We start from the raw sequence: 16,590 nt of genomic DNA, 5'->3' as shown, positions 1-16,590 counted from the left end.
CTGTAACTAATGTTTGTCACACACGGTTCATTTTTTTTCTCTCATCCTCTTCTGAAAGGAAGAATTGAGGAGCAATGTATATTTAGTTTTGATAAAGTTTTATATTTTTATTTATTTTCCCAGAGGGAGTTTAAACGTATATGTTGCTCTATGTCTATTTTAGAAAAGTAAGGTCGAGAAAAGCATGCCTTTCACTTGAAGTGCAAGGTGGTGAGGTTTGTGATAGTCTTCAACTGCTATCAGTTTGTTGTACAAACTTCTGCCTTCCCCTGAAAAAGTTCAGTCTCCTGGGCAGACAAGCTTTATCCTTACAATAGAAATTCGTGACAAATAGAAATGTCAGCCACAGTCTCCAATCCCATAGCCTTAGGTGGTCTTTTAGGCAAAGGCTATGTCTAGACTGCTCTGCTACATCCAAGGAATGCGTCCACTTTTCTGAAAAAAATGTCGGAAAAGTAGGCACGTTTTTTGTTGTCCCTATAAACCTCATTTTATGAGGAAGAAGGGATATTCCAAAAGAGGGATTTTTTTCCTAAATTTAGCTCCGTGTAGATGGGCCAAATTTCAGAAAAGCCTCTTTCAGAAGTAAATTGGGAAAAGAGACACAATTTGCGTACCGCAAAATTGTGTTTCTTTTTCTGATTTATCTTTTAGTGTATACAAAGCCTAGGTCTACACTAGAGGATAGGTTCAAATTAAGATACACAACTCTAGCTACTTTAATTACATAGCTGGAGTCGAAGTATCTTAAATCACATTTTGGCACCATCCTCACAGGTTCCCTTCGACTTCCCTAACTCCTCATAGGAGCTGGACTACTGGTTCTGATGGGCGTGACCTCTCACTTCGAATTAGCATGTCTTCACTTGACCCACTAATTAGAACTCCGGAAGATCCACTATGACAGCTTCGGTCTTCCTGCAGTGTAGACAAGCCATTAGATATTCTTTTCTAGACCACTGAGCATCTGAAAATGAAAGGACCAAGACCCTGAACATGATTCATTGTTATATGGGAAGATAGAATAAGGAGAAAAGTACAGGTTTAATTTGTTTGTTGTAATCTGTTATGCTGAGAAGACACTTTGTAGCCTCTTCCTTCAAAATTATTCATTGAAATCAAGCAGATCACTAACAAGGGTCCAATATAAAATTATCTTCCCCTAGTTAATCCATTTCCTTCTTTTTATGTCTATCTCTGGGGCTGTGTCTACACTGCAAAGAAGAGTCAGAAAAAGATACACAAATTGTGAATCAGTTTGCACATCTTTTTCCACTTTTCTATATGGGGCCAAATGTTGGAAAAAGCCCTCTTTCTGAACATCCTTTCTTTCTTTGTAAAACAAGGTTTACAATGATGCTGAAAGAAATGCATCTACTTTTCCATTTTTTTATTAGAAAAGCAGATACATTCCTGTAATTTAGACATACCTTGAATATAGAAACTTTTGCTCTGTGTGTAGAAAAAATGCTTTTTTTAACCTAAACCTCCAGATTTCTTGTTATACTTTAGACATTTTAGGCAGTAAGTAACAACTTATAGGAAGATACAGTAATTTTAAGTTCTTTCTGTGTTGTGGCAACATTAAGGGTACGTCTAGACTGCACCCCTCTGCTGGCAGAGGGATGCAGATTAGGCTAGGCAAAATTGCTAATGAAGCGGGGATTTAAATATCCCACACTTCATTAGCATAAAATGGCCACCGCTTTTTTCCAGCACAGAGCTTTGTTGGAGAAAAGTGGTAGTTTAGAGGCTGATCTATCACTGAAGAAATCTTTTTCCGATAGATCCTGTACACCTCATTAACAATGAGGAAACAGAAGCCTCCACTACCTTTTCATCTGCCTCCAAGTTAAACATTTTTGTTCTTATTCCAGGGCTGCTTCAGTGTCACAAGTTATTCTATATTTTTGTCTGTCAGTGCTGAGATAGCTTCGCTGTAGGGACTTCAGTGGTGTCCTGCCCAGGCAGGAATGAGTGTGTTTGCAGGTTCATTGGTTCTGCAATCTGTTATAGCACTAAGAAGTCCTCTTGTTTAACAGATTGGTGTTGGTACTGAGCTTCTTCCCTCTTGTCTGGAGGCTTGCTCAGGCCCATTTTTCTGGAAGTTCCATTCTATGGTGTTTTGCCCTCAAACGTAAGAGGTAGTAGAACTCAGAGGAGGTCTCTGTAAGAGGGGACCATGAGGTTTTCTTGGTGACTGTGTAAGTCCCTCAGTGTTGACTGTGGTGTGCTGGGGATGATAGAGCATGTTTCCCAATTATGTTTTCAGGCAAGAGGGACTCTGTAGGAAAATGCTATCATACTCAGGAATGAAAGAGCCAGCTTAAGGTAAGGGAGGGTGAGTTGAGTTTCATTGACTTAAGAAGCAGCCTGTTTCAGACTGTGTGTGTTTTGGGTTCTTGCGTATTATCATTCTAAAAATTCTAAAAAATAAAATACTGTGACATTACAGCCATCTAGCAAGAGTACTTCTACTTTTATCTATTTTCTCTGTATGTAGGTTGTGAAACTAACATTGATGAATTAACATCTTTTGTAAGGTATACCATTTCTCACCAGAGAAATCCAATGAAGGGCTCCTTCTAGTCTATAAGATATATCAAACTCAGCTGATTCAGATTTGTGTTCTGGGAATGCTTGGCTCAGAAGCTTATCTGAACAGCTCATAGGATGAGGGTTCTGCATTGGGATGTGGGGGTCACATTCTTCACTAGAAATCAATGCTTAGTTTTCAGGCTCTATGGGGTAATCTTTATGTCACTGGTGTTCCTCCTAGGATCATTAACCTCCCAGGTTTAATTTCAAAACTTAACTCTTACCATGGGAAATTTATTTCTATAACATGGATATTAGGAAAGTGTGGAGTTCACTTTGTATTTGGATAATACTAAGGTATTTAGGAAGTCACTAAAACTTTTTTATAATTGGAGATCTGAGTAAATGAAATACTATTTCCATGCAGAGCTACTCCAAAAGGATTATACACAATGGAACATATTGGCTAGCCTACCCATATTGGAAGGCATCATTCTCTTAAAAGTGATGTTTTATACCCAGTGAGGTTTCCATTATAGAAATCTGCATAGCCGATATCTGGAGCATTATATATACCTTCACTTATAGCTCCTCTCTTGACTTGATATCTATATCTGATGGTTAGTTTGAGAGAGTAGCTCTAAATTAATTACCGCTCGTCAGCCCACATTCCTGGGATTGAGGTTTTATACTCACACCTAGAATCCCATACAAGAAAAAGTATATCCAGTCACTTTCCAGTAAATTAGATGTTCCCAAGTGTTGCCTCCATATATTCCCAACACCCATCCATCTTCCTCACTCTCCTTTGGACTTCTACTCTTATAGGATTCTGAGCTTTAGCAGATGGAACTTGAGACTTGTAGGGACCGCACATCCTATTAGAACCTTGGTTCTGAACATTTAGTGCTTTGTGGGGCAAAGCTTGTGTAGTCTCAAGGTGCACTGTTTTTCTGGAAGGTTTCTGAAGTAAATAGCGTTTCTTTCTTTCTTTCTTTCTTTCTTTCTTTCTTTCTTTCTTTCTTTCTTTCTTTCTTTCTTTCTTTCTTTCTTTCTTTCTTTCTTTCTTTCTTTCTTTCTTTCTTCTCTCTCTCTCTCTCTCTCTCTCTCTCTCTCTCTCTCTCTCTCTCTCATATATCATTGAACTTGCAACAGGAAATCATGTTGTCAGCCCTGTGAAAAAGCCTAGAATGCTCAGTAAAGCTAAAGGTGTTCATTGTAAGGGTTATTTAGAAAGACCATTATTGTGACTTCTTTCCCAGACCCAGACAACATATATATATATATATATATATTTAAAAGAACCAAATGTTGTGGCTTTATAATCAATAAAATCAGACTTAGCAGTATTCCAAGATCAATATTTTTTCACCATTTTTTAAATTTCAGTAGTTATAATTCACCCATAGATAATTACAAAAGCTTTTGTAATATTGAATTCCTGAGAAAACAATTGTCTTCATTAGCATCTGTCAGTGTTCTAAATGAATCCAGTGGAGAAGCTGTTTCTTCAACAGTACACTGCATTTTATCAATGGATAAACTCAAGTCTCAAATTAATTAATTAATTTTTTTTCTCTTACATCATATGTTCATGTATATACATTTAGGCATATCATTCCGGTCCAATAGACTGCTGTGTTCAAATATAGCATCAGTTCATTAACATATAATTTTTAACCTAATATGCTTCCTTATTTATCAATCTTCTAAATTAGGGTGTATTATTTTCCCCACAGGGATATGATGATGGATATGGAGGTGAATATGATGATCCAAGCTATGAGGCATATGATAGCAGTTATGCCACCCAAACACAGAGGTAAGCAATCATAATTGTAAATTATTGTTAAATGAGCTACTAGACCTAATCTTTGTTCTCCTAAGCTTTTGGCACAGCAGGCATCTCAACTCTTACTTTCTGACAGCAAACAATTCCTCAAAACACTGGATTTTTTAAAAATACTTATAATCTAAATTAACCAGAAAAATGCCAGCATTAACATGAGATTATGAAAATTAAGGAAAGAATGCAGAAAGAATACATTTCTAAAATAATTTTGAATTGTAGCCTAGTTTTAAAAACAATTCCAAGTTTTAAAAACAATTCCAATTCCTCTTCTTCTCCCTTGTCTCTCTCTGAATTTTTCTTTCTAAAATGAAAAGTCTTCAAGGCAGATACAATGCTTTCCTTCGTGTTTGTACAGCTCATACTACACTGTGAGCTCTACCAGAAAACAGTCATAAATAACAAACAATGATGGTGATAAGCCCTTCTGAGTAGTCAATATACAATGACAAGGAAAATTGCAGGACTTTAGTCTGTAACCTTGAGTTTGGGGCAAACAAACTCTCTACTTTTAAGATAGTTTGATATGTTTATGAGCAGGATTATTTGATGGGTTTGGCTGTGATAGCATGGGACTGGACTCAATGATCCAGAAGATCTCTTTGTATCCCTGCACAGTGTTCCTACCTGAAATTTGATTGAGAAGTTTATTCAAAAAGATATTATTTAACTATAAAAAATAACTGTTCTGTGGTCAGCAAACACACTTAGCATTGACAGCCCTTTAATAGAAGGCCTGGGATGAATGATAATGTTAAAATGAGCCACTGTTACCTTATTGAACCATTCTCCAGTTGAAGGAAGAAAAAAAATACAAACCACATACCAGTCCATTGGAGATTTCAGTAATTGTAATTCACATCAAACAACCTCAGAGTTAATCAATTACCCAATTGGAAACCACTGAAACTAACTTGTTTTGTGCCAGCTATTCTTGTAAAAACATTAAGAAGCAATACTTTAGTACGGTGGTCCCCAAACTTTCATGTCACACCCCCCAACTCATCTTCACCCCTACCCCAAGCTGTGATAAGGAACCAGAAAAGGGAGCAGGGCCACAGCTCCTGAGGGATAAGAGGGCTGAGGCTAGAGCCAGATTTGTAGCTGGGCTATGGGCTGAGGAAAATACCTTGACCACAGCTGGGAGCAGGGCCAGGAGCCAGAGTCTCAGTTAAGGCTAAGACAGGGGTGTGAGGCCATGACTGGGAGTGGATTCAGGGCTAGCAGCCAGGTCTATAGCTAGGTGCAGAACTGCAGCTAGGCTGGGAGCCAAGGCTGAAGGTGGGGACATGCCTGGAAGTGGAGACATGGCTGGGAGTAGAGCTGTGACTGGAAGCAGGGACTGAAACTGGGGAGAGGCAGGAGCAGGGGTAGATGGTGCTCCTACCCCTCCCCTTCTGCAGGCCACTCTGCACCTCATAGAATGTTTTTCCAGGCCCTTCTATGGGAGTGCTCTCCACCGTTCAGGGACTACGGCTTTAGCTTGAAGGAAGATTAAGGCACCCAAGTTTGAAAATGTTAGTTATTTATTCTGTGAAGTTAATGACAATAATTTTCATGGGCTGGTGGTGAAATCATCTTTTATTAATAATGCAGCTTTAGAAAGGGTGACTGTTTATAATTTAATTGCAGAAACATTCCTAATCCTCTGCATGGTTGATAAATATCCTATGATACAGCTTGTCATCTTTTTTTCACTCAAAGTGCAGGGCAAAAACTCTTCTTGAACTTGCTGTTCAGAGGACACTATTAGTGGCAGTGAAGGAAAAAAGTCAGATTATGGAATGACAAACAAAAGCATAAAATGCAAAGACAAGATCTTTTACTTAATTAGCTGGATTTCCAGCACACAAAGAAACAAATTTTCATGTAAAGAGTTGTGCACTAATTGCTGGTCCAAAAATTAGCATGTTCATATCTGAGTACTTCACTGACGAAGATCCTTTTCAGAAACATCTTCAGAGCTAGAACTGCTATAGTGGTACTTGAAATGAATAAGAAGGCAATGTTTTTGGTAAGTATTTGTTGTAGAACCAGCAAGGATGTTAAAAGAACTTTGTAATATGTGAATGCATATCTTTTCATGTATATATATATGTTAACCTCACTCAGAAGCAGTGATCTATTAGTTGCTATGTGTGGATAGGCAAATACAGCCCCTCTGCTCAAATGTACTCCATCTTTTTGAACAGTTCATCTCTAGCTACAGTAGCTCACTGTCACAGGAGAAATGTCCTTAGGTTTGAAATAATAATTAGTTAGAAATTACTATGCTGAGACAATTTTCTCTGTCACTGGCATTAACTTGTAGTTCCTTTGTATATTATAGACCTAGGCAATTGAACAACACACCCCTTAAATTGAGGAAAAAACCAACATTATATTAAAGATTTAACTGCTAGAGATGTTTTGTATCAAAAAGGATTTAAAAAGGAATCAAAATAACTATGTTAACTAAATTAATATTTATTAGCATAGGTCTAGCAGGCATTTTTTATAGTTGTGAGCTAGCAAGAAAAGGATTCAAAGGACGTATGTTTCTAAGCAACAAATAAATTGTTTGCTTCATTTTTTTTTGTTTTGTATGTAAATATATGGCCACATGTAGCAATTCTCAGCTCTTATAGGGTGCATCTAGACTACATGGCTCTGTCGACGGAGCCATGTAAAGTAGTTTACTCGGCATAGTCAAAGAAGCGGGGATTTAAATAATGCCCGCTTCATTAAAAAAATATTGGCCACTGCACTGTGCCGACAATCAGCTGATCTGGCACAACGCAGCAGTCTATACGCGGCACGATCAACAAGAGAAGCCTTTGTCGACCACTCCGGTAAACCTCGTTTCACAAGGCATACCGGAGCGGTCAACAAAGGCTTCCTTTGTAGACTATGCCGAGTCTAGACTGCCGCGCTGTGCCGGATCAGCTGATTGTCGGCACAACCATGACTTCATTGTGATTACTCATATGAGATATAACTGCAATGTGTGACTAAATTTGTTGGATAGTGTAGATGAGGCATATCCCTTCTATGGGAAAATGGGGCACTAGATACAAATAAGATTCTATATTCCCACAGGGTATGTCTACACTAGCTCATTAGTTTGAGCTAGGTAAGGTAATTAGGGCAAGCGGAGTTGCAAATGAAGCCCGGGATTTAAATATCCCGGGCTTCATTTGCATGTTCCCGGGCACCGTCATTTTTAAATCCCCCTTAGTCCGAACTCCATGCCCACGGCTACACGCGGCACAGAATAGGTAGTTTGAATTAAAGATCCTAATTTGAAATACCGTTACTCCTCGTGGAATGAGGAGTAACGGTAGTTCGAATTAGGATCTTTAATTCAAACTACCTACTCTGTGCCGCGTATAGACGCGGGCACGGAGTTCGGACTAAGGGGAATTTAAAAATGGCGGCACCTGGGAACATGCAAATGAAGCCTGGGATATATAAATCCCAGGCTTTGTTTGCAACTCCGCTTGCCCTAATTACCCTACCTAGCTCGAACTAATAAGCTAGTGTAGACGTACCCACAGTTACTTACTAGGTTTTAGTAAGGAAGGATTGCAAGTATGTCTGAAAATATACTTCGGATTTACATTTGGGCACTGTGTAATTGAAACAGATATCATGTTTGAAGGGGTTTGAAATGTGTAAATCTAATTCCCTCCCATTTTATACAAGTTCAGTGGCTTTGGTCCAGATTCTCGCTTCCGTTAAGAGGAAAGGGGATTGTCAGAGAGCAGATTGTGGCTAAAGTGATTCTCAGAGTAGATTTGAGCCCCAGCACTTCTTAGACCAGCCTGTTGACTGCTATAACTTCCTTTGGATATCTATGATCTCCAGTCAGGTCACCACCTGAATATAGCCACAATACCACGTACTCTGGCTACACTCATGGCTGTGCACCACAGCTGATTGGAGGGGTCATCATACAAGTCTGCTTTACTACCTGTGCATCTATTGAAAGCTCACACACATCAAGGAGTTGTTTGCTGGGCAAACCCAGCTGCTCTTCATATCTTTTCACCACTCAACCCCACTGACTTTTGAGGAATTCTCCTAATTATCACCAGCCTAAGAGGGAGAAGAATCTGATCCAATATCTGAGCTGGAGCAGTTTTCAAATAAATTTTTAAGAAATATTAAACTTAAAAGTACTAGGTCAGATTCTCTGGCCTGCTCCAGCAGTACAAAGAGGCTAGAAACAAGTTACATCTTCCCAGCGGGTATAGAACTAGTATAGCAACTTCTATTTCACACCATGCTCTCTTTGCTGATGATGGGGAACATTTACTGGTGAATCTGGCATTTCTAGTTCTAAAACAATGGATGTTTCATTCATGAGGTGAGCAGCTGGTTTTGCATATATTTTGTGTATTGTGATCAAATTATATTAAGTGACATAAGTCTCTCCCTTCAGGACAGTTCTTAATAGGGATATCCAAGTCTTATTCTTTCAGATATTTTATTATGTCCACAGAAATGTATCTATATCTTTAGGTCTTTGGTGTCTAACATGCTAGCCACTAGCCACACGTGGATAGATGGCCAATTGAATGTGGCTAGTTGGCTTGAACAATGTGACTATTTGACTGGTTGAGTGTGGCTAGTTCAATATAAAACTGGTTGGGCACCATGGCTTTAGATAATAATCTATCCAATGATTCTACACAGCCATGCATAATATTAACTTTTTCTTATAGAGCTCTCTTCTTATGTGTGTACCAATAAGAGAGAATTAGATAAAAATACGAATCAAATTAAAAAGAAAAGGAAAATATTTAAAAGAATATATTGAGAACAAAGACACATGTCCATTCAGGGTTGTCAACAGCCTCCCATGGGTCCCTGGCAAGGTGGGGAGAGGGTGGCTTTGTGCTCCCACCTCAGGGCTTTGGGCCGAAGGGGCGGGACTGGGAGAAGCCAATCTTCAATGCTGCCCAGAGCGTGATGCCTCCTCGGTCCCAGAGCCACACAGTGCAGCACTCCAGCAGCAATTTATAGGGCCCAGGACTCTGGCTGCCTCAGTAGCAGTGGTGACAGCCAGGAATACTAAGTCTCTTTAAATTGCTAGACTCTGGGGCAATTGCCTGCTTTGTCCCCATAATGGTGGGCCTGGGTCCACTTATCCTTCTAATCATTAAAAAAAAGAAGCAGCATAGCAATTACCATGTCACAAGGGATTTGGACTATGTTCTAGCTACGCAGCACATTCTTAGAGGAATACACTCATCAGTATTGTTTTATTTTTAATCTTAAACACTATCCTGTGACTCTCATTATAATGTCTGAGAGCATATTACAAAAATGAACACCAAAACTGTTGCCAAATCTACCTTGTCAGTCTTGCCTCTGGCATCCATGCCCATGGATGAAACAGATGCTCTCCAGCCTGCAGGCCAAAATGACAAAAAAAAGACATACTAACGAAGAAGTGTCTTGTGGTACATCAATAAGCCATACTACTGGCAGACTTCAGAGGGAATGAAAGTCAGAAGCAGGAGGGCCCCAGTCAGAATCCCCTGCTGTCATTCCCCAGGAGTTAACTCCCATTGAAGAGCACCAAGACCATTCAGCTATCACAGTTGCTACAGCAGTAGAGAAAATCTCTGTGCTAACCCGAAGTCACAGGCTATCCATGTCTATATAGATAATTACAACACAAATCATTTACTGTTTGCATTATCATATGGCCTTGTAGCGTTGGTCATGGACCGGGATCCCACTGTGCTCAGAGCTCTGCATGGAGAACAAAAAAGACTGTCTCTGTCCTCAAAACTTTTACAATCCAAACACCTAAAAATGTATTTGGAGCTAGTGCAGAACACAGAACACAATAGTAGCTGAGAGCTCTCAGTTTTCCTATGTCAAGTACAGTATAGGTATCATTGGAAGGTAGCTATTGGCAAATTTTGTCTTTTTAATGATGTCCACTATAGAGGGGAAATCTTCTCATGGCTCATTAATCCATCAGTTCCCCAATGTCCTGATATTTTAACAGAAAGCTATTGTTTGGCTTCCTATTTACCTACTTACATATTCTTTTGGGAAAACCTGGCAAGCTGCTACAAGTTCTGGTGTTGCAGTTTCCTCTGCAGATATGAACAGATGTTTACTCCCTTGACCAAATGTCCTTTTCCCCTCCAGTCCTTAGATACAGTACTTAGAGGGCAACTCCCATGCAGCAAAACAGACAAACTTCATCACTGGATCCCCCTCCCACTTAAGGAGGAAAATGTCTCTTCATTTAATAAATGTAATCATCAGTTTTACCTGTTCTAGACACAATGAGTACAAAAGAAAACCTTGGGCTTCATTTTCTTTCTGTGCAAGTTCTTTATTCCTAAAGCCTGCTAAATAGAAATGAGGCAGAGGACTGACAAATTTAATTTCCTAGCAAATTATTGATGAGCAAATATTGTCAGAAGATGCTAAAAGACAAAGATAGAGAGTTGATGTCAAAACACTTTCAGTAATATTTGCATGTGTTAATGCTCCTGTGCATACTGTAAAGACTCAATAAATTGCGTTCAGTTCCATGATTATTTTCAGTGTGACTACTAGCATGGTATAAAATACTATTTTATACTAGTTTCAAATTAAGGTACTGATGAGGAAAGCTGTCAATTCTGGTAAATAGTATTCTGGATAATTTCTTATTTCTTGAATAGAGTCCTTCTTTCTTGCATCCCCCAATGATACATATAGTGCTTTTTTTGTGATGGTACTGCCCGTAGTACTGGCACCTCCAGTCAGAGCTTACCTGGAAAGAACAAAGCTCAAAAACTTTTCCCCCGCAGTACCGGCACTTTTGTCTTATCTCTGAATATTACAAGATAACAAAATATATAGCTAGATCTAATCCAGGCAACAGATGGGAGAGTGGCTCCATGGTTCTTTGTAAAATACCATAGTCTCCATATTTTTTCTCTCTTTTACATGCTCTCCATTTTAACCAGAATGCATTGTTTTCATACTATGCTGTATTTCATTTTGGTTTTGTGCTTGTATCTGCCTGTTCATAAATAAAGATTTCCCTGCATTTTATTTTCAAACTGTTGAAATCAATCAAGGCAGTGAGCCTAAAAGATGACATTTTATGTATCTTCACTGCAATCCACTTACAGCATTCATCATCAGAAACTGTTTTCAAATGCCACTTCTCCTTTATTTGATTCAATGAACAAAACTGAATCAAATTGTGCTGCTCTGAAGTAAAATAAAAAAGTTTGTCTTTTAAATCACTTGCATCCTTTAAAATTCTTGGAAGATTTTTTTTCCCATATGGATCTCCATTCTTGTGTCTGATATCTCACTAAAAAAATTGGAGCAGATTATACAGTTCTAGAAATTCTCTTTCTCTCTCTCTTGTGTGTATCATTGGATAGGGATCATGAATCATTTGTCTGGCAAATTGTGTCTGTAGAATCCATCATTTTCTACAAAACTTCAGTGTTGGATCATTTTTTTTCCTGTTTTTGTCTTTGTGTATGTGCAGTTATCAGTGTCAGTGGTCACAGCATATAAATAGAAGTCAGGTTTTTATTCCAGACTATGCCACTTTTATACTGGTATAATTCCATTAAGATTGCTGAGTTGCTCTTGATTCATGTTATCATGAGATCAGAGTTTAATATGCTTTAGGGCCAGAATGAAACATTGTTATTATCTAGGCATACTAGCGGTATAGGTTTTTACCCTCTGATTTCTGCAGTGGAGATAATTAGGGTGTGTCTAGACTACAGGGTTTTATCGACAAAAGTTGGCTTTTATTGACAAAACTATACCTGTGTCTACACTACTGCTGCGTTCTGTCGACAGTAAGTCAACAGAATGCAGCAGTTTTGTCCACAGCAGTAAACCTCATTTTACAAGGAATAATGCCTTTTTTCTAAAGTACAGGCAGTCCCCAGGTTATGTACAAGATAGGGACTGTAGGTTTGTTCTTAAGTTGAATTTGTATGTAAGTCGGAACTGGTACATATTGTTGGGGAAACTCTAGCCAAATATTTCTCCAGAGCTCAGTTTTATTCTCCCACACCTCACTTCCTTCAGTCCTTTATTCTCAAGCTGAGGTGTCTGCTGAGAAAAGCCGCTCCGCGTCTCCCTAGTCTGCTGGGGAGGGGGGGCACTAGCTTTGTGTCTCCCTGGTCTGCTGGGGGGAAGCAGCTAGTGCGGGGTTGCCTCTCCCCGTTTGTAAGTAGGGATCCGATATAAGTCGGATCCATGTAACCCGGGGACTGCCTGTACTCTTTCGAAAAAAACTCTATTGCATGCAAACTGCTTTTTCAAAAGAGAGCATCTAGACTCTCTTTTGCAAAAAGCGGCTTGCTTTGTCGACAATACAGATCGTAGTCTAGATGCTCTTTTTCGACAGAGGCTTTGTCGATAGTATCTGTCGACAAAGCCTCTGTCGAAAAAGGCGTGCAGTCTAGACGTAGCCTTATTTCTCCCAGTTACACTTGTGAACACTGTCAAAGTGGAGCTCTCAAAATTAGATCCTCTGAGCCTCTTTTTCCCTTTGTATAAAATGGGATACTAACTAGAGCTAAGTGAATAACAAAATTGTTTTCACAGTTTTTACTGTATGTCCTTAGGCCATGTTCATTTTTTGTTGATTTTCTGGAAATAATCAGCAACCAAGTTTTATTAGAAAGCAAATGTTAGATTCATGTACACTCATCAAATCAGTGAACAGAATGATATGAAGGCAAATATCTTGCAAACACAAATGCACGTGCTTAATTTCAAATATGTGAATAATTCATCAACATTTTGTCTATATTGAGATAACTCACATGTTTAGCCTTAAGTTTGAAGGACTGAAGCTAAGTGATTAATCAGAACACTCACAATTAAACAACGCACCTCAAATTATTGAATACTGTACTGACTACTCAGACTGAAACATTTGCAATCAATTTATGATATAAAAATATCATGTGTTACCTAGCACCTTGGAGCTGTGATCCTGATTGTAACCTTTGGTTGCTTCTGCAAAACAAATGATAATTAATAATAAAATGCATTTGAATAACAAATATATTCAAAAATATAATCCACAGGAGATAGTCCAGGAGCCGAAAAAGAGGTTATATTTGTCAAGTAATTTTGTCCCCTAAGGCAAAAATCCTACTTTGATAATACATTCAAACAAGAATCACTCCTGAATCTCATGCCACCAGCTTCAGTCCTTTTAGAAACTCTCCTGTATTTTAAGATGTTTGACTTTCTGATGCACCTCTAAGCTGACTCAAGACTCTGCCCAATAAGGATGCCCTAGTTTAATATATATCAGTGGCCCCAGCATATTCCTTCTTATCTGTATAGAAATTTTCAAATAAAAACTTTTTTATGAAAAGTTGGACTTTATTGAAAAGAGTTTTCACAAAATACTTGTAAATACAGTTTGGACCTCCCTGGTCCAGGACCCTCAGGACTGACCTTCCGGCTGCTCCCGCCCCACCAGCCCTGCTGCCCTGTCAATCCCTGCTCCCTTCCCTGCTAAGACAGGGAGTCCACCTCCCTGCACACCAGGCTCTTGGCTGCATCTGGCAGCCTTGCTGTCATGCACCAGCCAGCCCTGTTGCGGTGTGCTGGTCACCTGGACACAGTGGGCTCCTGGCCCTGCCAAGCAGCCCCACTGGGTTATACCTAGCAGTCCCTGTGCAACACACCAGGCAGCCCAGCTGTGGGGGGGTGGAGCCCAGCCACCAGTCTTCTATCAGTACTCCTTGGTCCTGGCATATTCATGATCCTGCCAGACCATGGGTGTGGCTGGACCAGGGAGTCCTGGTTGACAGAGATTCAACCTGTATTATTTACAACAAAATTTAAAAATTAATTTAGTTTTTTAGTTTTATTTTTTTTCCTTTTCCCTTTGCTTCTCTGTTGTACTTTTTTGCCTTCTTTTCAGTAGCAAAATGGAAAAATGAAAAAAGAGAGAAAAGGAATAAGAAACAACACCCCCCCAAAAAAGTAAATATATATACATATATCCTCATTACCTTTTAAACCTCATTGCAGGAGGAATAACAGGTAGTTCGAACTAAGGCTTTATTTCGAACGCCCGTTTCACTGCTGCGTGTAGACGTGGGCAGTTACTTTGGGCTTGTAAATTTCAAAAATGGCACCCGACCAGGAAGATGCAAATCAAGCATGGGATATTTAAATCCCGGGCTTGATTTGCAATTCTGAATGCCTACATTTGCAGCCTTAGTTCGAATTAGGCTGCAAGTGTAGACATACCCTAACAGTGCAAAGCCTCAAGAACCACTGAGATTTAACCCCTTTTCTAAATGTCTGGGAGCACTGATATACTAAGCTTTTGATGATACATGAGCAATAGGAGATGCCCATGCAATTATACCTAGCCTAGCCATACCAGACTATCTCTCAGTGTTATTGGTTAACTGATGCAGGCCACAAACTTTCTCTTTTGCTGGGAGTCTTTTGCTGGCAGGAGATTGGCAAATAAAAAATTAATGAGGGCTTATGTCTGTAAATGAAGCAACGTGGGTAGAGATAAGAAACAAAAAATAATAATTTGAGGAGACACACAGAGAGATTAAGAAATTATGCATTTTGGATTTAGGATAGCAAAGTAAGCACTCATTGAGAGTCAGGGAACATTAACAGAAATGGTACATTTCACTGAAGCCAGGAAAGTAATTTAAAGTTCAGTACACATACTTTCTCTGGCTTTTATCAAAGTACCATTAAATACAGGTTTAACCTCTCTAATCCAGAACTCTCTCATCCAGAAACATCCATCATGAGGAATGATTTTAGTAAGATTGATGCCTACTTTTTATGGGTATGGCCACTTTTCCCACAGTCCCCTAAAGTTTGTTTTCAGCCACCAGTCCTAACTCACAGTGTTCCTTGCTGTTATTTACTATAATTTACCCCTAAATGTCCTTTAACAGCCCAGTAAACCGTGGAAGTGTTAATAATGTTGCTGAACAATATTGACCTCTTGTAGTCTAGAAAATTGTCTCATTCAGAATCGGTCAGGTCCCATGGGTGCTGGAGTAGAGAAATTGTAGCAGTTTGGCTACAGATGCATGACCTAGTTACCCAAATACAATCCCATCTAACCATATGGGCATATACTAGGACAGTTAGCTCATGTCACAACCTGTGAAGCCATGAAAACACTGCTATCTTTCGCAGGCCAGCATAACCAAATCTAGCATGTGTACAGCTAGCTAAACTGGAAACTACCTCCCACATTTGCAGTATAGATATACCCCCAAATTAAACCCAGACCCCAACATTAGAATCTGAATCTGCTTGAACTGAAGGCATTGGATAGCTCCTTCACTGATTGTGGTTACAAATCAGTCTGGACCACTGCATTACCTGATTTGGGAAGAAGCTGAATAGGACAAAACCCTCAAGTTAGACTACAAGTGCATCAAAAACTTTAAAAGCTGGGAAAGTTGGCTGCACAGCTCACACAAGTGGCATAAAAACTAGAGGTAAGAGTTTGGCAATATATTCAGAGAAGCAGAGTTATTACTCATCTTTGTAAAACTTTTTGAAGTCCGCTGATGCTAGGCAAGTGAAAGTATAATTGTATATTATGTCCAGAACTTTGACTCGTGTAAATGGTTGTAGCACAGTTGAAGTCACTGGAGCAATGTCATATTACACCAAATGAATATCTGTCCCATGTTATGTCTCCAGAAAAAAAAAAGTCAGATTATGTTTCCATATTGTCAGTAGAACATTGAAGAATGACTTGGAAATGCACCCAGCTAACTTTCATTCTTTATGTTAAAACATTGAGTTATATGGGTGTTTAGAATTATCCATGGTCACTCTTATATTTTGCTATTTAATGTTTAATTGTAAATTTTATAAACTCACAATTGAGCATTTAAATTACAGATGGAAAACGTTTAAAAGTGCTTGTGACATGTCTCTCGTTGGTCTGGGCTCTATCTATACCTTGACTTCATCTAGCCATGAAAAGTACCAGCACATTGATAGAAAACTAGAAGTGAAGAATTTCACATTCCACTGAAACCATAAGTAAGATAATTTAACCAAAATGGAATATTAGATGTGGAGAGATTTACTTAGCTATACCTGAGAGAGGAAGTAAAGAAATTCAATAACAGGCTCTGAATTTTAGGACTTTTATTAAAACTAGTTAAAAAAACCAAGAAAGCACACCACAAGATAAGCTATCA

At 39.0% G+C, this 16,590-nt stretch overlaps 1 protein-coding gene across 2 annotated transcripts in view; it reads left to right on the top strand.

The window, feature by feature from the left end:
* Window positions 1–16,590, top strand: part of KHDRBS2 (KH RNA binding domain containing, signal transduction associated 2) — a 602,985-nt gene that overhangs the window by 556,114 nt on the left and 30,281 nt on the right. For both annotated transcript variants that reach the window (XR_012902558.1, XM_014575134.3), the window contains exon 7: window positions 4,278–4,360. Coding sequence is in view for 1 of the 2 variants with exons in the window: in XM_014575134.3 (XP_014430620.1) it covers window positions 4,278–4,360 (83 nt within the window). In the remaining variant the exon portion in view is untranslated. The remainder of the gene's footprint in view (window positions 1–4,277; window positions 4,361–16,590) is intronic.

The sequence above is a fragment of the Pelodiscus sinensis genome, chromosome 3, assembly GCF_049634645.1.
Source record: "Pelodiscus sinensis isolate JC-2024 chromosome 3, ASM4963464v1, whole genome shotgun sequence".
NCBI lineage: Eukaryota > Metazoa > Chordata > Testudines > Trionychidae > Pelodiscus > Pelodiscus sinensis.
Note: the sequence above shows the minus strand (reverse complement) of the source record. Positions and strands in the feature narration are given on the sequence as shown.